General features: G+C 42.3%; 1 protein-coding gene across 3 annotated transcripts in view; it reads left to right on the plus strand.

Moving 5' to 3' along the window:
• Window positions 1-23539, plus strand: part of DMTF1 (cyclin D binding myb like transcription factor 1) — a 49941-nt gene that overhangs the window by 22026 nt on the left and 4376 nt on the right. For all 3 annotated transcript variants that reach the window (XR_011320752.1, XR_011320751.1, XM_069765168.1), the window contains exons 8-15: window positions 61-170; window positions 11211-11439; window positions 12021-12172; window positions 13304-13513; window positions 14091-14170; window positions 14297-14455; window positions 16167-16547; window positions 22669-22810. Coding sequence is in view for 1 of the 3 variants with exons in the window: in XM_069765168.1 (XP_069621269.1) it covers window positions 61-170; window positions 11211-11439; window positions 12021-12172; window positions 13304-13513; window positions 14091-14170; window positions 14297-14455; window positions 16167-16547; window positions 22669-22810 (1463 nt within the window). In the remaining 2 variants the exon portion in view is untranslated. The remainder of the gene's footprint in view (window positions 1-60; window positions 171-11210; window positions 11440-12020; window positions 12173-13303; window positions 13514-14090; window positions 14171-14296; window positions 14456-16166; window positions 16548-22668; window positions 22811-23539) is intronic.

Genomic DNA, 23539 nt, shown 5'->3' on the forward strand with positions numbered 1-23539 from the left:
ATCTCTGCAGTGCCACCAAAAGAAGAGTCTAATAGTATGATTGCCTTTTATCTTATTCAGGCTTCGTGTGAAACATGGGAATGACTGGGCGACAATAGGAGCTGCTCTGGGTCGGAGTGCCTCATCTGTAAAGGATCGATGTCGACTAATGAAAGAAACCTGTAAAACAGGTGCAAGTCTTTGTCACTAAAAAGTTATCATTTCAGTTGGATTTATACTGGCCTTGCTTTTGAGTTGCATATATATATATATATATATATATATATATATATATATATATATATATATATATATATATATATATATATATATATATATATATATATATTATGTATTTTTATCTAAGCAGGCTTTAACAAAGTCCCTTTTTTCACAACCGGCTGTGTAGAATAAGATTTAAAGTATTGTTCCCAGTTATCGCCTATCCATAGAGGTCAAAACCCCACTGTCGGGATCACACTCAGTCGGAGCAGCCTTTGGAAGTGGGGAATCACCAGAAATAATACACAAGACACGTCTTGTATAGTGTATCACTGGGAAGTCTCTGAAGCACGCCTGCCTTCAAGGTGCTATCCCTTCTTTATATAGTTGTTTCAGTAGGTTTAGTGGTTATACAAGTTTTGCATGTTTAAACAAAGAGACAAAACAGGAAAGAAAGAAAAGAAAAGAAAACAGTTTCGTGGGCGGCAGTTTCACAACAAACAGTACAAAGGCAATTCCACAGACAAGAAAAACAGGATTTCATACTATAGCTAAAATGTCCTTGAATGGACAGGTCAATATTTATCACAAATTCTTTTTTTTTATTTTTGTTCATTGAGGTAATCATTTTTGTTCTGCTCTTCACAATCCCCCCTTTGACATATTCCATTCAAAACCTTGTCGATCATTTTAGTCATTCTTTTTGTGATATTACAAAAAAAAACTTTATATTCTCGCATCCATTACACAAAATTTATTTGTGCATACCGAGATACCCTTGAGTACAACCTTGAATAATACATATATAATTACAATAACCATAACTGTATGTATTAGGCTTTGCATAATCCCGGTAACCCACCCACCGATCCCTCTGAACCAATTGGCCGGGTTAAGAAAAGAAAAGGTATCTGACCACCAGCTATCCTTATTTTGGTCATTGTCTTTGTCATACTGATCCCTGAGTCGTTGTACGTCTTTTAATTTAAATCTCATACTCATAGTACTATTCGGGTCTATATAATGACAGCAGGTGGGTCCGATGATTTGACACATACCCCCTTGTGAGGCAGTTAGGTAATCCAATACCAGGGTATGTTGGTTAGTGACTATTATAAGCTGATTCTGTACAGCTATACTAGTATTTAATATGTCCAATATATCCCAAATCTGATCATCTAGATAATCCGTGGCTCTAACTAATTTATCCTACATTTGTGTTAACATAGGATAAATAAAAATGGTACTAGCAATTTTGTTGGGAATTCCCATTTGTACTATATGCGGCCTCCCCGAGGGACGTGGTGAGTTATCTGCAGCTCTTTTATACAGTGTGTGCTTGGGCACGGCTTGCATATTCACTTGTTTATTTGAAATTATGAAAGTAGCCGGGGTTAGGCGTCCTAATGTACAAGTACCCTTTATACCTACGGGAAGCCATTTATATGCTCCTTCTCCGCATATCCAAAATGTACCCTCAGGCAGATCCCACAAAGCTGAGTGCTGCAATACCAATCTGTGAGCCAAATCCACAAAACTAGATACATTCTGAAGCATACACCAAGAGGGTTTTTGTCCCAAGGGGCTACAGTACCCGGCTGCGGGATTCCCACATACATGCATTCCGTTGACGTACTCATTGGATTCATTACAAACCAGGTTCCCCGGCTTACTTGTACAACTGTCTGCATCACCTTGGGGGAACAACTCAGAATGTTCCCATTTTCTATTATGTATGTATCTTTCCAATACTGTAGGTTTGAAAGCATCAGAGGAAGGGGTGGTTGTACTGAAACTGAGCTGTAGATTTTCAGTGGGGACCTGTCCTAAATCAGTTAATCCAGTCTTATTCCTAGGTACCCATTTTCCTCCCTTGAATGCTAAATATTGTAAGTTGTCTATTTTTCCTGTAAGATTGCCCTGCCACCAAGGAAATTCTACCCATCCCACAATTGGTATGGCGATTGTAGTATTCCATAGTCTAGTATTGCCAGGTTGGTTGTTGGCCAGGTTGTCTGAACAATTAGGCCAAGCGAATATTTCTTCAGCTGACACGGGAACTGCTAGAAAAGGTATACTTGTGGCTGATACTGGTGAATGGGTACAGATCCAACAATCTGCCAGGGGTTGCGTATTATTTAACAAGTCATGCACTAATTTTCTATGATGTTGTACGAATCTATTGTTCAAAGGGGCTAGAGAATTCAGTCTTTCCCATGCCTCCGTTGAGGTTAACATTATTAACATCAATATCATGAGTCTTATACTGCTTTTTTGCAATGGCTTGCATGTACAGTGGGGCAAAAAAGTATTTAGTCAGTCAGCAATAGTGCAAGTTCCACCACTTAAAAAGATGAGAGGCGTCTGTAATTTACATCATAGGTAGACCTCAACTATGGGAGACAAACTGAGAAAAAAAAATCCAGAAAATCACATTGTCTGTTTTTTTAACATTTTATTTGCATATTATGGTGGAAAATAAGTATTTGGTCAGAAACAAACAATCAAGATTTCTGGCTCTCGCAGACCTGTAACTTCTTCTTTAAGAGTCTCCTCTTTCCTCCACTCATTACCTGTAGTAATGGCACCTGTTTAAACTTGTTATCAGTATAAAAAGACACCTGTGCACACCCTCAAACAGTCTGACTCCAAACTCCACTATGGTGAAGACCAAAGAGCTGTCAAAGGACACCAGAAACAAAATTGTAGCCCTGCACCAGGCTGGGAAGACTGAATCTGCAATAGCCAACCAGCTTGGAGTGAAGAAATCAACAGTGGGAGCAATAATTAGAAAATGGAAGACATACAAGACCACTGATAATCTCCCTCGATCTGGGGCTCCACGCAAAATCCCACCCCGTGGGGTCAGAATGATCACAAGAACGGTAAGCAAAAATCCCAGAACCACGCGGGGGGACCTAGTGAATGAACTGCAGAGAGCTGGGACCAATGTAACAAGGCCTACCATAAGTAACACACTACGCCACCATGGACTCAGATCCTGCAGTGCCAGACGTGTCCCACTGCTTAAGCCAGTACATGTCCGGGTCCGTCTGAAGTTTGCTAGAGAGCATTTGGATGATCCAGAGGAGTTTTGGGAGAATGTCCTATGGTCTGATGAAACCAAACTGGAACTGTTTGGTAGAAACACAACTTGTCGTGTTTGGAGGAAAAAGAATACTGAGTTGCATCCATCAAACACCATACCTACTGTAAAGCATGGTGGTGGAAACATCATGCTTTGGGGCTGTTTCTCTGCAAAGGGGCCAGGACGACTGATCCGGGTACATGAAAGAATGAATGGGGCCATGTATTGTGAGATTTTGAGTGCAAACCTCCTTCCATCAGGAAGGGCATTGAAGATGAAACGTGGCTGGGTCTTTCAACATGACAATGATCCAAAGCACACCGCCAGGGCAACGAAGCAGTGGCTTCGTAAGAAGCATTTCAAGGGCCTGGAGTGGCCTAGCCAGTCTCCAGATCTCAACCCTATAGAAAACCTTTGGAGGGAGTTGAAAGTCCGTGTTGCCAAGCGAAAAGCCAAAAACATCACTGCTCTAGAGGAGATCTGCATGGAGGAATGGGCCAACATACCAACAACAGTGTGTGGCAACCTTGTGAAGACTTACAGAAAACGTTTGACCTCTGTCATTGCCAACAAAGGATATATTACAAAGTATTGAGATGAAATTTTGTTTCTGACCAAATACTTATTTTCCACCATAATATGCAAATAAAATGTTAAAAAAAACAGACAATGTGATTTTCTGGATTTTTTTTTCTCAGTTTGTCTCCCATAGTTGAGGTCTACCTATGATGTAAATTACAGACGCCTCTCATCTTTTTAAGTGGTGGAACTTGCACTATTGCTGACTGACTAAATACTTTTTTGCCCCACTGTATCCATGATGCCTTTCCTTCAAGCTTGACTGCTGTTGGAGTTGTTAACAGGACTTGGAAAGGTCCGTCAAATCTCGGTTCCAGAGTCTTTCTGGTGTGTCTTTTCACGTAGACTTGATCACCAGGTTCCAACTTGTGGCCTCCTTCGAGATTTTCTGGATCTGGAAGGGAAGCAAAAACTTGCGAATGCACTTTAGTTAAACGTTTTTGTAATTCTTGTACATAAGCAGTTAAAGTCTCAGTATTCAACATCAGTTGTTGTGGAAAATAACAACCCAAATTTGCTGCTCTACCAAAAAGAATCTCATGTGGTGACAGCTTAGCCTTCCCCCTTGGGGTGTTTCGGATGGAATACAGGGCAAGTGGTAGACACTCGGTCCAAGGCTTTCCTGTTTCTGCCATGGCCTTCTGGATTTTTAATTTTATTGTCCCATTTAATCTTTCCACTTTACCTGAACTCTGTGGATGATATGGAGTGTGAAACTGGTTTTCTACTCCCAACATTTTCATAACATTCTGGAATATTTCCCCAGTAAAATGGGTACCCCTATCTGACTCGATCACCTCAGGCATGCCGTAACGGGGTATCAGTTCATGTGCTATTTTAATGGCAGTAGTTTTTGCTGAGGCTTTACGAACTGGATAAGCCTCTGGCCACCCTGAGAACATGTCCACACACACAAGCACATATTCGTATCCATTGTACCTAGGAAGTTGGATGTAGTCGATCTGGAGTCTTTGAAAGGGATACAGTGGTCTTACATGATGCTTGGTTGGGGTTTTAATGGCCTGACCTGGATTGTGTGCCAGGCATATAGCGCATGCAGCACACATGTTCCGAGCAAAATTACCAAAGCCTGGAGCCAACCACCTTTCTTTTACCTTGAGCGTCATACCATTTGCCGACACATGCGTGGGTAGGTGGAGGTCACTTGCCACTGCGGGGTACCAGGCTCTGGGTAAACACAACAAAGTTCCTTTTTTCCATAATCCTTGCTGATCTTCTGCCCCTTTTTTCTGCCACTGCCCTCGTTCTTCGTCGTCTACCTGTTTCTGAGCTTCCTTCAATCTTTCCTCATCATCTTCAGAGCTATCTAGTGTGTGGGCATGATGTAAGGGTTTACGTGCTGCCTGTTTTGCTGCCTTATCGGCTTTATCGTTACCCCTGGCTTCCTCGGTGTCGAGTCTCACATGTGCAGCTACCTTTATCACCGCTATTTCTTTAGTTTCTTGTGCTGCCTCCAGAATCTGTCTAATGAGGGAGGCATGTTTAACAGGTTGGCCTGAAGCAGTCATATAACCTCTGGCTCTCCATATTACGCCAAAATCGAAAATAATGCCATGTGCATATCTAGAATCAGTGTATATGTTTGCTGTCTGATCTTTGGCTATTTTTAGAGCTTCAACTAATGCCGTAAGTTCTGCTTCTTGTGCAGACTGATTAGCAGGGAGAGGTTCTGCTTTCAGCACTTCATGCTGAGTTACTACCGCATAACCTGTATGAAATTGTCCATTCATATCTGCATATCTACTGCCATCTATGAAAAGTTCAAATGTAGCATTACAGAGTGGCTTGTCACGTACATTACATAAGCCCTGAGTCTCTTGTTCCATTAATTGTACACAATCATGCATTGACTTTGATGGGTCAAAGGAGTTGGAGAGTGCAGTTTCAAAGGAGTTGGAGAGTGCAGTTTCCTCAGGTATGGTACCCCCCTCAGACTCTAAAGGGAGCAAAGACGCGAGATTAAGAGTCTGAATCCTGGCAAAGGAAATGTTGGGCGGCAGTAGTAGGGAACATTGGAGACGGAGGTGTCTGGCCATTGAAATATGTTTAGGTTGGACCTGGTTAAGAATGCCATGTACATCATGAGTGGTCTGAACTAGAAGTGGGTGATCAAGAACAATCTCAGAAGCTTTATCTAATAACAGTGAAATTGCGGCTACTACTCTTACACAAGAAGGTGCGGCTCTAGCTACAGGGTCCAGATGAGCTGATATGTATGCCACAGGTCTCTGTTTGTTTCCATGTTTTTGTGTGAGCACCCCTGTAGCATGTGAGGATATCTCAGCTGCCATCAATTGAAAAGGTTTAGTGTAGTCTGGGAGTCCCAAAGCCGGAGCTGATACCAGTGCTGTTTTCAAAGAGGAAAATGACTGTTTAGCCTCTTCACTGAGTGAATATGGTGTGTTGGCAATACAGTCATATAAAGGCTGCATGAGTTGACTTGCATGTATGATCCACTGTCTACAGTGTGAAACAATACCTAGGAAAGCACGCAGCTGTTTGTGATTCCTGGGTTCAAGCATGTTACATATGGCTTCCGTACGTTGAGGTGTGAGGTGTCTGATGCCCTGTGATATGCAGTGACCTAAAAACACGACTGTTTGTTGACAAGCCTGGAGTTTCTGTCTATTTACTTTACAGCCTTCTTGCGCTAGGAAAATTAAGAAATTAACAGTTGAGGTAACTGCCGTCTGTTCATCAGGGCAACAAATAAGTAAGTCATCTACATACTGTAGAATGACTACTCCTGGTTCTGGGATGAAATTTTTTAGCACGGTCTGCATTGCTTCAGAGTACAAAGTTGGTGAGTGTACCATACCTTGTGGCAATCTTGTCCATGCTAATTGTTTACCCTTGAATGTAAAGGCAAACAAATGCCAACAGTTCTTATGTAGTGGCACAGAAAAAAATGCGTTTGATAAGTCAATTACCGTAAAATATGCAGCAGTGCTGGGAATTTGAGACAGTAAGGTATGAGGATTCGGTACCACAGGGGTGACCGGTGCCAAAACCTTATTGATTTCCCGTAAGTCGTGCACCATGCGATATTTCACCATAGTTTCTTTGGAGGACACTTTCTTTTTAACAGGATATAAGGGTGTATTGGCGGGTGACCTGATTTCTACCAAAACACCTTGTAACACATAATCCTGAATTTGTTGAGAAATCGCCTGTTCTTGCTGGGCGCTGATGGGGTATTGCCTAAGCTGAGGTAATATGGTTCCCGGGGCAGTTTCTAACAGTATAGGAGCTACTGATAAAAATCCTACATCAGTGTCTCCTTTTGCCCATAGGCTGTCAGGAACCCGAGACAAGTCAATTTTTGCTTGTTGAGTGTAAATTTCGGGAAAATCCTCCATTGCCTGTATTCTAACATATGGTTCCAGAGTTTCTGCATCTTCAGGGATGGTCAGCATAACTGTGCCATCTTCTCTAAAATGGATGTTTGCATGCATTTTACTTAAGACATCAGTACCCAACAAGCAGGTAGGTGCACCTTTAGCAAATAAAAATTTGGATACAAAAGTTTTAGGGCCAAAGCTCACATTTAAAGGTTTTGTAAAGGGCAACGCCTGAATTTTACCATCATACCCTTCTGCATATGTAACCTTTGAGGATATGTTGTCAGGATATGGTAAAAAGTCCTGATTTAAAATGGAGGATGTTGCTCCCGTATCTATCAGAAAAGGTACATTTTTACCCTCAACTTCAACTTGTATTATTGGTCTTCTAGAAGGAAGAGAGACCTGCATAACTTTCAGTCATTCTGAGCTGTCTGTTTGATCAGGCACTGGGTTATTTATCCTATTTTTGGGTACAAAGGTTCCTGAATCTATATCTGTTTTTCTCTTCCTACATTCCCTTTGGAAATGTCCTGGCTTCTTACAGTAATGACAAGTAAACGTTTGATTAGCAGAGCCAGTATTAGCCTGTGCAATTCTTACTGGCTTAGAATTTTCTCTTAAGTCCATTTCTATCCCTACAGCTTTCTGTCTAGCCAGGTGTGGGTCTTCCAAGGTTCTCCAATCAGGGGTTGCGGCCTTAAGCTTTTCCTTCACTTTTGGAGACAATCCATCTATAAAGGTTTTTGTAACTAACCTCATCATTCCTGGAGCGGTTAGATCCATGCCTTCATCTCTGAAATTATTTTCTACACTTAGATAATATTCGTCTACTGATTGTCCAGATTTCTGAGCCACCACTCCCGTTGTTCCTCTCTGCCTCTGTCTCTCCCTCATGAAAACCATTAAGTGATCTACAAATTGTGTACCTGATTCTATCGTTTGTAAGGCACCATCTCCTGCTTGGGGCCTATGTACCTGTAGATTTGCTAATAGCTCCTGGAAGAGTCCAGGAGTCATTTTCATTCTACATAATTCTTCTCCATCTGCCCAAACTCCAGCGTGAGTCTGCATAATTTGCTGTATATATTGTGCAAATCTAACTGGACACTGGGTGGGATCTGGTGCGTTGTGCAAGAGAGACATGCCTTCAGCGGGGGACCAAGGGAAATATTGTCGAGTTTGGTGATATCTAGTTCCCATTACTCCGTCAGCACCAGGTTCCCTAAAGGGTCTTGGTACTACCCTAACAGGGGCAAGTACAGCGCCATGTCTAGGTGTACCACAGGCTAGGCAATCATTTCTCCAGTCTGGATTTTGTTGTCCACAGTGCGGACATACCCATCCTCCTGGTCCGGCTAAAATTTGAGGTGGTGTTTGGAGAAAAGATGGGGCATGTGGGTTAAGGTATGGGGGTGGGGTATTTTTAGATTCCACATTTTGTTTTTCTCCACAGCCTGTGGGTCTAATACACCACTTTTTACTCTGTTGATTATATGTCCATCCCTCATTTTCTGCTACCCTAGAGACATCAATCAATGCTTGGATCTGATCTATCCATTTCTTGTCTCTGATTATGCCTTTTTTCCTTTCCTGAATTCCTTCCCATAGTTTTCTACTAAAAGCTTCTGCCCTAGTAACTCCAAACTTACTAAAAATCTTTTTCAGCCCCTTAGTGGCATCTTCACCACTTCTCTCCTTTATGATAGTATAGATATCTAATTCTTCTGGTTCCGACTTTGTTTGCTTATTCCCCATTTTCTTATCCTGAGCTTTCTTGCCCTAGGTGGTGTTTGGGTATGAGAATACCTCGTTACCTTCTTCCTAAGGAGCTAGGATGTCTTTTTCTTGCCCTAGGTGGCGTTTTGGTATGAGAATACCTCGTTACCTTCTTCCTAAGGAGCTAGGATGTTTAAACTGTGTTGATGTAAGAAAATCCTGATTCCTACACCTATAGCAAACAACACAAATGCAACCAGACAGAAAAAGAACATACAACGTATCTTGTCCCAGGCTAATTTATCTGTCCTGGGCTTATACTATCACATACAACGTATTCTTGTCCCAGGCTAATTTATCTGTCCTGGGCTCATACTATCATACACTTATCCGTCACCAGGTTTTTGTCAAAGACAGGATCAGAGATTGAACATAGGCGCGGAGGTCTCCCCGAAAGGACGCAACCACGTTGCCCAGTGGGACAGTCACTTCTTCTGTTTCAACCCCCTGGGCGGCTTATAGGGCTATTCCCAACTTCCACACACCTTCTATTCACATTCACTCTCATTCAATGCCGTACTCCGTGAGGTGATCAATTCCTAAATAGTTCAAGAACCCGAGCTATAGGTATCCTCCTCTACTAGAACTACCCGCTAAAGAACACGACACAGAAAATCTTACGGACAGTGCAGGGCAGATATAAGAGATCTAACAGTGTCTCTTACCTGACCAGGTTTTTGTTCATCTGCCGTCCATTATCCCAGATTCTCTTTTCGTTCGTATTCTGCCGGTGTTCTTGAAGGAATACACAGACCTCGGGTCCCTGTTCAGGCGCCAGGAAATGTCGGGATCACACTCAGTCGGAGCAGCCTTTGGAAGTGGGGAATCACCAGAAATAATACACAAGACACGTCTTGTATAGTGTATCACTGGGAAGTCTCTGAAGCACGCCTGCCTTCAAGGTGCTATCCCTTCTTTATATAGTTGTTTCAGTAGGTTTAGTGGTTATACAAGTTTTGCATGTTTAAACAAAGAGACAAAACAGGAAAGAAAGAAAAGAAAAGAAAACAGTTTCGTGGGCGGCAGTTTCACAACAAACAGTACAAAGGCAATTCCACAGACAAGAAAAACAGGATTTCATACTATAGCTAAAATGTCCTTGAATGGACAGGTCAATATTTATCACAAATTCTTTTTTTTTATTTTTGTTCATTGAGGTAATCATTTTTGTTCTGCTCTTCACACCACCTTGCACATCAATGCCGTTTTAACTTTTGGGACCCCCACCAATTCCAAGAATAGGGCTCAGAAGTGTCCTATCGGACGTAAACGGACTGCCCTGCAAGCATGTCACCGCTTCATTCATCGTCTGTGAATGCCAAAGGAAACTGAGTTCATTTCAGAGCCATGTACTTGGGGTCCATTGGGGTACCAGCAGTTGCACTAATCAGTAAGTTATCGCCTATTCCATGAACAGGCTAAAATTAGCAATTTTAGGAATTATCCTGTAAAAAAAAGTAATATCCTGGCTACCTGCATCTGCCACTAGAGGGCGCTTGTGAATGTCCGGTGCTATTATTGAGGTTGGCGTACAGCGAGTGCAGTTGACTCCCTCTAGTGGCAGTTGCAGATGGCCTGGACCAGTGTTCCCCAACTCCGGTCCTCAAGAGCCACCAACAGATCATGTTTTCAGGATCTCCTTAGTATTGCACAGGTGATGGAATTATTGCCTGTGCAGGTGATGTAATTATCACCTGTGCAATACTAAGGAGATCCTGAAAACATGATCTGTTGGTGGCTCTTGAGGACCGGAGTTGGGGAACACTGGCCTGGACGTTGAGCATATTTTTCCTGTAAGTAGTGCAGCGATTCTGGCCACAGTGTGCTGTAAAAGCTGCTGTCACCCATGCCACCATGTATTATATACATATGATTCAGTCCGTTCTAATGGAAAATCCTTAGTGTGCAGTCAGAGAGACTGCAGCTATTACATTACTATCTACTGTAAAGCTATGACCAGTCAGTCTACAGTTGTCTGTCGTATCAGTACATATCAGAGAAAGGTTAGTAAAGTCTAGATGTTTCCTGCTGGAGATAAGTTGCAGCCTGTCAGCTCTCTGTGTCATGCCTATGTGTCCTACTGTCATATTGCCAGTCTGCAGACAACTTTGCCTTTGTCTCGGATGAGCCTTGATAACTTACTGGTATTTGGCTGATTGTCTCACAGACTTTCTTCATGGGTTTATGTATTTGGCTTTTAGGAAAATGGACTGATGAAGAAGAGCGACGTTTAACAGATGTTGTACATGAACTTACTGGCACAGAAAGTGGAGATATAGTTACACAGGGGGTCTCCTGGGCATCAGTGGCGGAACGAGTGGGGACACGTTCCGAGAAGCAATGCCGCTCTAAGTGGTTGAACTATTTGAATTGGAAACAAAGTGGTGGAACACAATGGACCAAAGGAGATGAAATTAACCTAATTTTAAGGTATGCTTGTATTGTGGAGAACTTTGGAAGAGTTGACACGTCATCTTCAAAGGACTTGCAGGGACTTTGCTTATTTTTACGTATGTGGACTTACTGGCAGATAGTTGCTAACTATGTGCTTTTACTGCCCTATGACGATCTCTCAGAGTGGTCACAGACCACTCCTGCTGCCAAGTGTTCCTGCTTCCTACAGGGCAGCTTCTTCTCTTCTGCTCTGTTATATCGATGAGGTGTCACTACCAATGTCATTCTGATGGACAACTGCCTTCTGTCAATCACCATGACGTTCCTTTCTGCTAAACATTGCTCACTTAGTAGCAGATTATGATAGAAGTGGGGCACACACTATCATTTGCGACCTTCAATTCCATCAGGAATTCTTTTACTGGTTTTCTCTATGTTCTCTACCTTTTCACATTTCTCTGCTGGATTATCAAATGCTGAATTAAAAAAAAATTAATACAATATTATAGATGGAGCTAAATTTGCAAATAGCAGTGGAGAATTCTCATTCTCTAGTGTTCTGTGAAAACTAACATTTTTATATATTGTTTTCATTATATTCCTCTCCTCTCAACTAGAATAGCAGAACTCGGCGTGTTGGACGAAAATGACATTAACTGGGATATATTGTCAGAAGGTTGGAGCAGTGTTCGATCTCCGCAGTGGCTCAGAAGTAAATGGTGGACTGTCAAACGGCAGATTGCAAACCACAAAGATGTGTCCTTTCCAGGTATAGAGATTTTATTAGTGATTTGCTTTCTGTTAAGTTACCTGATGACAATGTTTTCGACACTTTTTTTCCATAAAACCAGTAATATTGTGAATGCTTATTACTCTGATCCCATCCATTATACCATGTATATGCCACGGACAATGCTGACTGCGTTACCTACTTATAGGGCTCCTGATATGAAAGAGCCGGTATCTGCCTCGTTTAGGATATGTTATTATGACTGCAAATAAATTGCTCATTTGCCATAATATAATACAGTGCAGAAATGTGTTTAGGGAAAAATGGAAGATAATTTTAAAGGGAACCTGTCACCCCCAAAATGGAAGATGAGCTAAGCCCACCAGCATCAGTGGTTTATCTACAGCATTCTATAATGCTGTAGATAAGCCCCCGATGTAACCTGAAAGAGGAGAAAAAGAGGTTAGATTATACTCACCCAGGGGCGGTCCTGGTCTGGTTCTGTTCGGGTCCGATGGGAGTTGCGGTCCGGCGCCTCCCATCTTCATAGGATGATGTCCTCTTCTTGTATTCACGTTGCAGCTCCAGCACAGGCGTACTTTGTCTGCCCTGTTGCGCAGGTGCCAGGCCGCTCTGACCTTTTCTGGCGCCTGCGCACTGCAGTACTTTGCTCTGCCCACAACAGGGCAGACAAAGTAAGCCTGCGCCGGAGCTGCAGCGGGAAGACAAGAAGAGGACGTCATCTGATGAAGATGGGAGGCGCCGAACCCAGACCGCGACGCCCATCGGACCGGACCATAGCGGGAATGCCCCTGGGTGAGTATAATATAACCTTTATTTCTCATCTTTCAGGATACATCGGGGGCTTATCTACATCATTCCAGAATGCTGTAGATAAGCCCCTGATGCCGGTGGCCTTAGCTCACCGTCGAATTTGGGGGTGACAGGTTCCCTTTAAAGGGTTTCTAGTGTTCCAGTTTTCAAGTGTTCTAGGTACTGAAAACCCCATTCTTTACCGCTAATTAACCATTAGTATGAGTGAGCTGTTAGTGCTCCACAGCTCAGATGGCCGATTCCGTAACCTCTTTCTCACCACTTGCGGTCATTCAGGAACATTGCTATGGCATTTCTTTAAAGATTGATTTACAATAGTGGATTTATTTTTTTCAGTATTAATAAAAGGACTGAGGCAGTTGCATGAAAGCCAAACTACTCTCTTGGGAGTTCAGGAGCTAGAGAACAAAGCGGACATCGAGTCCCAGAGCGGATCCACCAGCGTGCAGCATGTACAGATCCGGGTGGCTCACTTGGAGGAGAGCCCAAACCTGCCCCAGAGTTCAATGGCTTCGTTACAGATCCCTGTACAGATCACGCACCTTTGTAAGCACCAGAGAATGTATTGCTGATAACACAAACTGCATCGTAATGTTAATATAATATAATTTTCTCACATTTATAGATATTGACCTCTTGGCGCAACCAGCTGTACGTTATGGTCAGGGTGCGTGGAGTGGGGTCAGGAGCTGTGCCCACTCCATATAGAGCAGATGTTGATTGTAATACACTTGCAGCATCTGGCAACCCACCCCCCATACAATATATAATTCATCTTTTTTCTCAAGATGCTGCTTAAACCACTTTATGTAAAAGCACTGCAGCCTTGCAGCACTGGGGTCCTGGGGTTCAAATCCCACCATGGGCAACATCTGTGAGAAGTTTGTATGTTCTCCCCGTATTTGCGTGGGTTTCCTCTGGGATCTCCGGTTTCCTCCCACATTCCAAAGACACACTGATAGGGAATCTAGATTGTGAGCCCCAATGGGGACAGTTCTGATAATGTCTGTAAGGCGATGTGGAATTAATGGCGCTATATGAATGAGTAAAATAAATAATGAAATAGGTCATCCCTAGTTTTCAGTCGTTCTCGGCTGGTAGTTACTTTCTCCTTTTATTCTAGCCTCGCCTGAATCCTCCTCTTCTAATGCTGACCCAGACATGCTATCAGCAGGAACACTGCAAACATTTGAGATCTTACCAGTAAGTAGGTGACTATATTTTTCGTAGCGCGATGTACGAGTAATTTCTCTCCAATATTATAATTACTAAAGAAAGCATAATATCAGTCCTCTATTTTTAATTGCTAACTCTGTATCTTCCCCCAAGTCCTTTTATTTACAGCCAAGTGGCACCTCAGGCACCTTCATCCTTCAGACAAGTTCTACCCAAAGTCTTCCATTAACGCTGACATCCAACCAAGGTGTGACCCTGACATCAAACACCTCGCCAGCATCACCAGAGCAGATTATTGTGCATGCCTTATCTGTGAGTACGGCCATTCAGATTCACTGCTTGTGTATGTTCTTTCCTTGCTTAAGTTGGTAGGGTATATCATAAGCATTAGTTGAGTTACTTTGGCAGGTTGTAACATTAGTTATGAAATCTTCAGTATGTATTGTGAGGGGGGGTGACACACTCAGCTGCTTTCCTAGGTAGATCCAGGAACCATTCTGATAGGGAATCACCTGCTGGTTTATTACGGATAACATAAACCTTGGCAGGGTTCAGCAAAATAAACAGAGCCTTGCTGGCATAAGATTAAAACAAACAAAACACAGTCCATATGAGTCCATACCTGCAGAGTTCACCTGTAGCTAACCCGCACAGTCCTGAGATCGTCCTGGAGCTATGTGGGAGTTCCTGCTCTCCCAAGAGTCACACCCAACGCTCATGTCCAGGTATTTAACATCCCATGTGATGGTCACATGACCTTGACCTCACACAGGTCCTGGCAGGACTCTGCGGGTGGAGAGATACTGTGGACCCCCTCTTACTGCTCCATGGAGGTCCACTAAAACTAGCCCATAACATTGGTTCCTTTTAACCTTCCAAGCACTTATCATGCTGGAGGCAAAAACACTCTGGTTTCACATCACTGACTGAAGTATGTGCAGTAATACGTATTTCCCTTCACATACTATGCTAGTGACTGTGTCACAATATATTATTTAGGACATCATCAGATTGGACAGGGCAATATGGAAGTAATTCATACATACAGTACATTGCCATTACGGGAAGCCATGGATCATGTTTGGTCCTGTACCGCCGTGTTTAGGACTACAAACATGGCAGGAAAGGTAATTAATTGTGAAACATCCCTATAGATTATCATTGTGAAGAAAAATCACAGCACAGAACATCGTTACCTTGTTCTGCATAGGGACGCCAAGAAGACTGTGCTTCACTACACAATGAAAATAGGGTGCTGACTCCTAGTAATAACCCCCAGTGATCCCATATAAGTTTGTCATGGTTTTTACCTTTCCTGCTTACCATTATCCACATCACTGCTTCCAGTTTGGTTACATCCCACGCTTTATCTGCACTTTCTTTCCATTTGAATCACAGTCTTCTGCATGCTGGTGATGTCCGCCAATCTGGGTACATCCTTAATAGCGCGTAAAAGGGGGTAGGAGTAGGGGGTCAAAAAACAGACAATGTGTAGAACTGCAGTGTGATCAGCACCGCGGCATCAGAGTTTGCAAGCACCGATAAGTCCTCTTGGAAGGAAAATGTTTTTTCCATCATTACTTGAGCTATAATCACTAGAGACATGTTGGTGAAATATTCATATACATGAATAAAAACACACTCACAGACACCGCACATGGTATCTCCTGTGCAACAGGCTGCTCTGCCCTCTCTCCTACACTGCTGCTGCTTTATTCAGTTACTTCCGCGGAGGTGCTTGAATAAATTAGTGCTTCAGGAAGTCATGGGCTGCCTCCCGCCTGGTGTCCACCAACATTTTTACCAGAGTGTCGCGGCACCAGGAGGTTAGGAAACGCAGGTCTATGGAATTGAACCAGCCAATGTGGCATAAATGAAAGCAAGATAAATTGTATAATCTGGGTGCCACACACATTTTAATTGGAAAGCAATGAACCAGAGTTTTGTTTCCCTGGTGCTGGACTTGTGTAATCTCTTATTAGCAGATGGATATGTAACCTACTTTTCTTGTATCCATGCACAGCCGGAAAACCTCCTAAATGCAAGTGACAATGTTACAGTCCACTGTCATACACCAGGGATTATAATTCGGACGCTGGCCTCTGATAACATCTCTTCACCCCTTGCTCAGACTGAGCTTTCTGTTGATCCTCACTTACAGCAAAATGACTTACACAGTGCGGAGAGATCTCTAAAAGCCGACTGCCTTCCCCAAGAGATGCACAACACAGACCTGACGGTCAGCCGGGACTCCTTATACTGCCCTGAGCAGTCCATAAATGTGGGCATCAGGGGTAATGTGAAACTGCTCCATCATCCTGGAACACATGCGGCGGACATGCCAAGTGCTGACCGAAGGACAGATGACACTCATATTGATGTGGCAGATAACTATGTCAAAGAAGTAAGGATGTTTTAAATGAAACCAGTTATTTCCAGTGGTTTGGGTTTTTATTCTGTCTGGAAAATAAAAATGTCTCTAGTTGTAGGGAACTTTGACAGCAACTTTGTGATAGCTAGAAGGAGAGTGATATGTTTATGTTTGCTATATTTGTCAATGTACTTATAACTATAGCAAGCAATCTGAGCTATAACATACAGGACGAGTCAAGAGTTTGGATACACCGGTTCATGGAATGGTTTTCCTTGCTCTTATTAGAATGTGCACATTGTAGATTAGGATTAAACTCAACAAAACCACAAAGAAACAAAACACGTATGGAACCTTGAGTGTGTGAAACCTTAGGTATCTCAATGTACTCCCCCGTTTACTCTGCTAACACTCTTGACATTCTCTCAAGGAACTTCATCGGGTAGTCACCTAGAATGGCTTCCAATGAGCAGGTATGCCTTATGGAGTGATCATCTGAGATCATCACTCGTCTTCAGGAAGTGTCTGCGGCTATCTGGATGGTTTTGCAGTGGCAGTGTTGGTACACAGTTCTATATACAACTGTTCTAAGCCAGAATATGGCAATAAACATTCAACTAAGTAAAGAGAAACAACAGTCCATCTTTACTTTTAAGAAATAAAGGTCAGTCAATCTGGAAAATTGCTAGAACGTAGCCAGAATTTCAGTCATAAAACTATTAATCGCTCTGATGAACCTGGCTGTCATGAGGACTGGGCTAAGAAAATAACACCAAAAATGACCACGGCTGCAGTGGATAAGTTCCTCAGAATTACTAGCCTCCAAAAACTCAAATTTACAGCATTCAGAAATAATGCATAGACATCAAGTAGCAGGCACATCTCAACATTAACTGTCCAGAGGAGAAATAGGGCTTAATGATCAGTGATCACATTACTGGAAATAAGCCCCTACTGAAGACTGCAAACAAGGAGATGCAACACCAAGGACTGAACATTAGAACAATGGAAATGTATAGAGAGGTCTAATGAATCAAAATTTTAGATTTTTGGTACCAACCACCATGTATTTGTAAGAAACTGAAAAGATGAATGCCAAGAGGGTGTAACGCTATCATCAGAGTAAAAGGAAACCTATTCTGTTTCTGTACTCCTTGTTTCCATGTGTTCCTTCGTGGTATTGCTGCCGTCAGTCTGAATCTAGAATGTGCACATTCTAATCAAAACAAGGAAGCATGGACAGGTGAGTCCAACACAGACAATTCATTTTAAAACCATTTAAAATACACTTAATTAAGTCAGAATTTCCTAAGACTAGTTCCCCAACCAGGACCCTACTAGCCAGTGCAGCTAAAAAATGCGTTTCTCTAGAGTCTAGAGTGACATATGTGCAGTACATGGCCTCTTTTGTTGGGCAAAGTTATCTTTCATACAGGATATTATTATTATTTATTTATATAGCATATTGATTCCATGCTGCTGTACATGAGAAAGGGGTTACATCAAAATACAAGTATCACTTACAGTAAATAAGATACTATCATTTTGTTATATACTTGTTAAATGCTGCAGTCACTTAACCATTTAACCGATTATTGTAGTGTACAGCAATAGTACTTACAATTGAAAATAGATGTGATCTTTGGAGACCAGTTGCAATGCGTGCCACTTTGAGTGGGTTGTGCAGGATAATAGAAGAACTGTGTAAGAATTGAAAATGTTGTAATGGACTTTGCGATTTTATGGCACCTCCTAATGTAGGTATTACCGGTGCTCTTTGTTAGAGCTGCCTTCCTCACAGACTGTCGAAAAATTCCAATTCCATACCTGTTTAGTTCCTTTCACAGCCCCGTTCTGGTAGGTCTTTGGCTCATCTGCAGCAGTCTTGGCACTTTGATCATTCAGATGACTGCAGCAATCAATAGATTTATCAGGTCACCTAAAGGAACTGGCGGGTGAGGTCAGTGATTGGCTGCAGCGGCCACATGAATGGTGGACAGGACAGCATTGCTGCAGAACTGGCAGGATCCACCAAAGCAGCAGCGATTGAATAGTATTTTACTATGTTAGTACATTTTCAGCTCTTAGGCTATGGTCACGTGTATTTTTGCTGTGTTTTTTTTTCCTGCAGCCAAAACCTGCTCTCTTGATAGTAAAACTGCTGCTTTGAAAAGGCCCATTTTTGCAGCAGTTTCAGCATGTTTTTTTGGGTGCAGATTACTAGTATGCTTTGTCTACAGTAATCTTTAATACAGTTACGGTAGTTTTATTCACCAAAAACACTTCAAAACTTTTGTGGCAATTTTTTTGTAGTATTTTTTCACTTTCACTGCTTTCTATGGGTCACAAAATGCTCAAAGAATTGACATGCTGCCGATTCCAAAACGCTGCAGTTCTCTAATTTAGTCAGGAATGGAAAAAAAAGTGTGTGCACTTTTATTAATTTGCATAAAAAAGCTGTATGTGAACATAGCCTTCATCTGGTTTTTAACACTTCTTTAAGAATCAGTGTCCCAGGAGGGAAATTTAATGTGAACATTTGTCATACTAGGGAAAAATTACCAATGTGCGATATATGTTGCAAAAAAAAAAAGAATGAAGGAAGTGTGAGCAGGCGCAAACTGCTGTGACCGCAGTAAATAGGAATTAAGCAGAGCAGCAGCACACAGTAAGAAGATACAAGTGCTTCTCAATAAATTAGAAAATCTTCAAAAAGTTAATTTATTTCAGTTCTTCAATACAAAAAATGAAGCTCATATATAGAGTCATTACAAACAGAGTGATCTATTTCAAGTGTTTATTTCTGTTAATGTTATTATTATTATTTATTATATGTTGATGTTGATAATGTAGATGATTATCGCTTACAACCAGTGAAAACCAAAAGTCATTACCTCAGTAAATTAGAATACCTTATAACACCTGCTTGAAAAATGATTTTAAAATCCAAAATGTTGGCCTACTGAAATGTAAGTTCAGTAAATGCACTCATTACTTGGTCGGGGCTCCTTTTGCATCAATTACTGCATCAATGCGGCGTGGCATGGAGACGATCAGCATGTGGCGCTGCTGAGGTGTTATGGAAGCCCAGGTTGCTTTGATAGCAGCCTTCAGCTTGTCTGCATTGTTGAGTCTGGTGTCTCTCATCTTCCTCTTGACAATACCCCATAGATTCTCTATGCGGTTGAGGTCAGGCGAGATTGCTGGCCAATCAAGCACAGTGAAGTGATACTGTTGTTTTTAAACCAGGTATTGGTACTTTTGGCAGTGTGGACAGGTGCCAAGTCCTGCTGGAGAATTAAATTTCCATCTCCAAAAAGCTTGTCGGCAGAGGGAAACATGAAGTGCTCTAAATTTTCCTGGTAGACAGCTGCACTGACTTTGGTCTTGATAAAACACAGTTTACCTATACCAGCAGATGACATGGCTCCCCAAACCATCACTGATTGTGGAAACTTCACACTAGACCTCAAGCAGCTTGGATTGTGTGCCCCTCCACTGTTCCTCCAGACTCTGGGACCTGGATTTCCAAATGAAATGCTAAATTTACTTTCTTCTGGAAACAACACCTTGGACCACTGAGCAACAGTCCAGTTCTTTTTCTCCTTGGCCCAGGTAAGACGCTTCTGGCGTTGTTTATTGGTCATGAGTTGCTTGACACAAGGAATGTGACACTTGTAGCCCATGTCCTGGAGACGTCTGTGTGTTGGCTCTTGAAGCAATGACTCCTGCAGCAAATTTTTGAATGGCCTTTTCTTAACAATCCTTTCAAGGCTCCGGTTATCCTGGTTGCTTGTGCACCTTTTTCTACTACACTTTTTCCTTCCACTCAACTTTCCATTAATATGCTTGGACACACCACTGTTATGGACCTGGTGGTTAGGAGCACCCGGAACGACCTGATGGTTAAACTCACACAGGACAAGCTCTGGGAAGTGGGAGCTCTGCCGACCGCAACCCCTAATCCTATCACACAACTAGAAATAGCCGTGGAGCGTACCTAACATGACCTACACGCCTCTTCACAGCCTAAGAGCTAACTAGCCCTAAAGATAGAAAATAAAGCCTACCTTGCCTCAGAGAAATTCCCCAAAGGAAAAGGCAGCCCCCCACATATATTGACTGTGAGTAAAGATGAAAGTCACAAACAAATGAAACCGGTTTCAGCAAAGGGAGGCCAGACTTACTAAACAGACTGAGGATAGGAAAGGTATCTTTGCGGTCAGCACAAAAACTACAAAAGACCACGCAGAGTGTGCAAAAAGACCTCCGCACCGACTCACGGTGCGGAGGTGCCACTCTGCATCCCAGAGCTTCCAGCTAGCTAGGCAAAATCATGATAACCAGCTGGACAAGGAAACAATGAACAAATAATAACTAGCAGGGACTTAGCTTCTGCTGGAGTAGACAGGTTACCAGAAAGATCCAAGAGCGAACTGAACCAGTACAAGAATATTGACAGCTGGCATGGAGTAACGATCTGAGTGGAGTTAAATGGAACAGCCAGCCAAAGAATAAACTACGTCACCTGTGGAAGGAACCTCAGAAGCAGCAGCTCCACTCACAGCCACCAGAGGGAGTCCATGGACAGAACTCGCCGAAGTACCATTCATGACCACAGGAGGGAGTTCGAAAACAGAATTCACAACGCACCACTCTGTGAACAGGCAGTTTCTTTAGCAATGACCTTTTGTGGCTTACCCTCCTTGTGGAGTGTGTCAATGAATGCCTTCTTGACATCTGTCAAGGCAGCAGTCTTCCTCATGATTGTGGAGCCTACTGAAACAGACTAAGGGACCTTTTTAAAAGCTCAGGAAGCCTTTGCAGGTCTTTTTTATTAATTTACTGAGATAATGACTTTTGAGGTTTTATTGGCTTTAAGCCATAATCATCAACATTAACAGAAATAAACACTGGAAATAGATCACTCTGTATCTAATGACTCTATATATTAATTTCACTTCTTGTATTGAAGAACTGAAATATATTACCTTTTTGATGATATTCTAATTTAGTGAGAAGCACTTGTATATGCAAAGGCATTTAGTAACCCCCAGGTGATTTTTAGTTTTTTTGTTTTTTTCCTCCTCCTTCGAAGAGCCATAACATTTTTTTTCCTTCCACATAGCTGTATGAGGACTTGTTTTTGTGCAAGAAAAGTTGTACTTTTGAATGACATCATTCAATTTATTGTGATGCTCTGAGAAGCAGGAAAAAAAATTCTAAGTGGATTAAAATTGCCAAAAAATAGTGGGTGGGTCTATTTACCATGTTCACTGTATGGTAAAACTGACCTTTCAATACAATTCTCCAGCTCAGTATGATTATGCAGATACCGATCGTGTATAGTTTTTGTTTTTTATTTAAAAGGTAGAAAAACAAAAACCCGAAAACTGCTTTTGTCACCATTTTCCAAGAATCGTAACTCTTTCAATTTCCAGGATACAGTGTTGTGAGGACTTATTTTTTGTCCACTGACCTGATGTGTTACCGATACCATTTGGGGTTAGATACAATGTATTGATCTCCTCATATTGCATTTTATTGCAATGTTGACGCTGCCAATAAACCCCCCATATATCTTGCTTTTTGACTTTTTCTCATCTCTCGCCTTTTATTGATCGGATTAATTTATTTTGTATTTTGATAGATTTACTTTTGTGAACACAGCAATACCAAATGTGTATTTTTTTATTTTTAATGGTGCAAAAGGGGGGGGGGGGGTGAATTGTCATGTCAAGTACGGAGGTCTTCAGTAGTCATGGCATTCCATTGGCGTCCCTCAATCACGTCACTGGTGGGCCAATGCCGGCGTGTGTGAAATTCTTATGTCAGAGATGTAACAGGTTATCAGTCATGGGCGGAACTGTGCTCCGCCCACGGCTGTTAGAGGCAGATGATGATGGCCGGGAAACATGGCAGCGATATGATGTACGTGAAGGGGTTAAGGATTGCGTTCGAAAGAATCAACTGTAAAGGGAGTCTGTCATAACAAGATGACTGTTCAAATCAAGATAGCCACTTGATTCAGGGCACCTTGATCTATCTAGGCCCTTATCTGGTGCTTATCAACCCCCCTGCTGAGAAAGGCTGGGTGTCGTAGGGATGATGATTTAATGGCACGGCAAATAATCTGCATTTCCTTTCTCTGTAGGATCTCAGGCACTCCTCCGTCGAAGAACACGTTGATGAGCCTACTATTGAAGGAACAGTGTTGATAGTCCCATCATGCCATGGTTATATACAAGCAGATGATATTGATGGAGAATCTGTGCTTCCACTTACCACACGAGCAGGTAGTGTTTGGCAGAACTTCTTCACCTTCAGGCCATGTTCACACGATCAGTATATGAAAGCCAAAACCAGGAGTGGGTGATAAATGCAGAAGTGGTGGCATGTTTCTATTATACTTTTCCTCTGATTGTTCCCCTCCTGGTGTTGGTTTACAAATATTAATGTAAAATACTGACCAAATACTGCTAGTGTGAACATGGCCTTCGATAATGGAAGCTATGTGAGATGTGAAGGAGCCGCCTTGTGCTCCTAAGTAACTCATGATTTATCTTTGATGCTGGCCGTATGTGATTTAGCATCTGTTAGTAAAACAGTGATAAAGTTTAATAGAAACACTCGCACTCATGCATTTGTGACCTACTGATATGAAATACTGACAGTGTGAACACGGCCAAACATGAAGACATTTCTGTCCAATTTCTCTCACTATGTTGCTGATTGATTAGGTCATAAAACTCAGTTGGACCAGAACATGATAAAGACAATAAACTGTAGCTGCTTTATGGCCTTTTCAATGAAGCCTGAAGGTCCTTTTAAGTGGACCAACCAGCGGCGGGCTATGACCACAGATTAGTAAACTTACCGGTTGGTGGTCATTTACTAGCCCATTTGCAAAGACTTAAGGTACTGTCACACTAGACGATATCGCTAGCGATCCGTGACGTTGCAGCGTCCTCGCTAGCGATATCGTCCAGTGTGACAGGCAGCAGCGATCAGGCCCCTGCTGGGAG

This window comes from Ranitomeya imitator, chromosome 4, assembly GCF_032444005.1.
Source record: "Ranitomeya imitator isolate aRanImi1 chromosome 4, aRanImi1.pri, whole genome shotgun sequence".
In the NCBI taxonomy this organism is placed as follows: domain Eukaryota; kingdom Metazoa; phylum Chordata; class Amphibia; order Anura; family Dendrobatidae; genus Ranitomeya; species Ranitomeya imitator.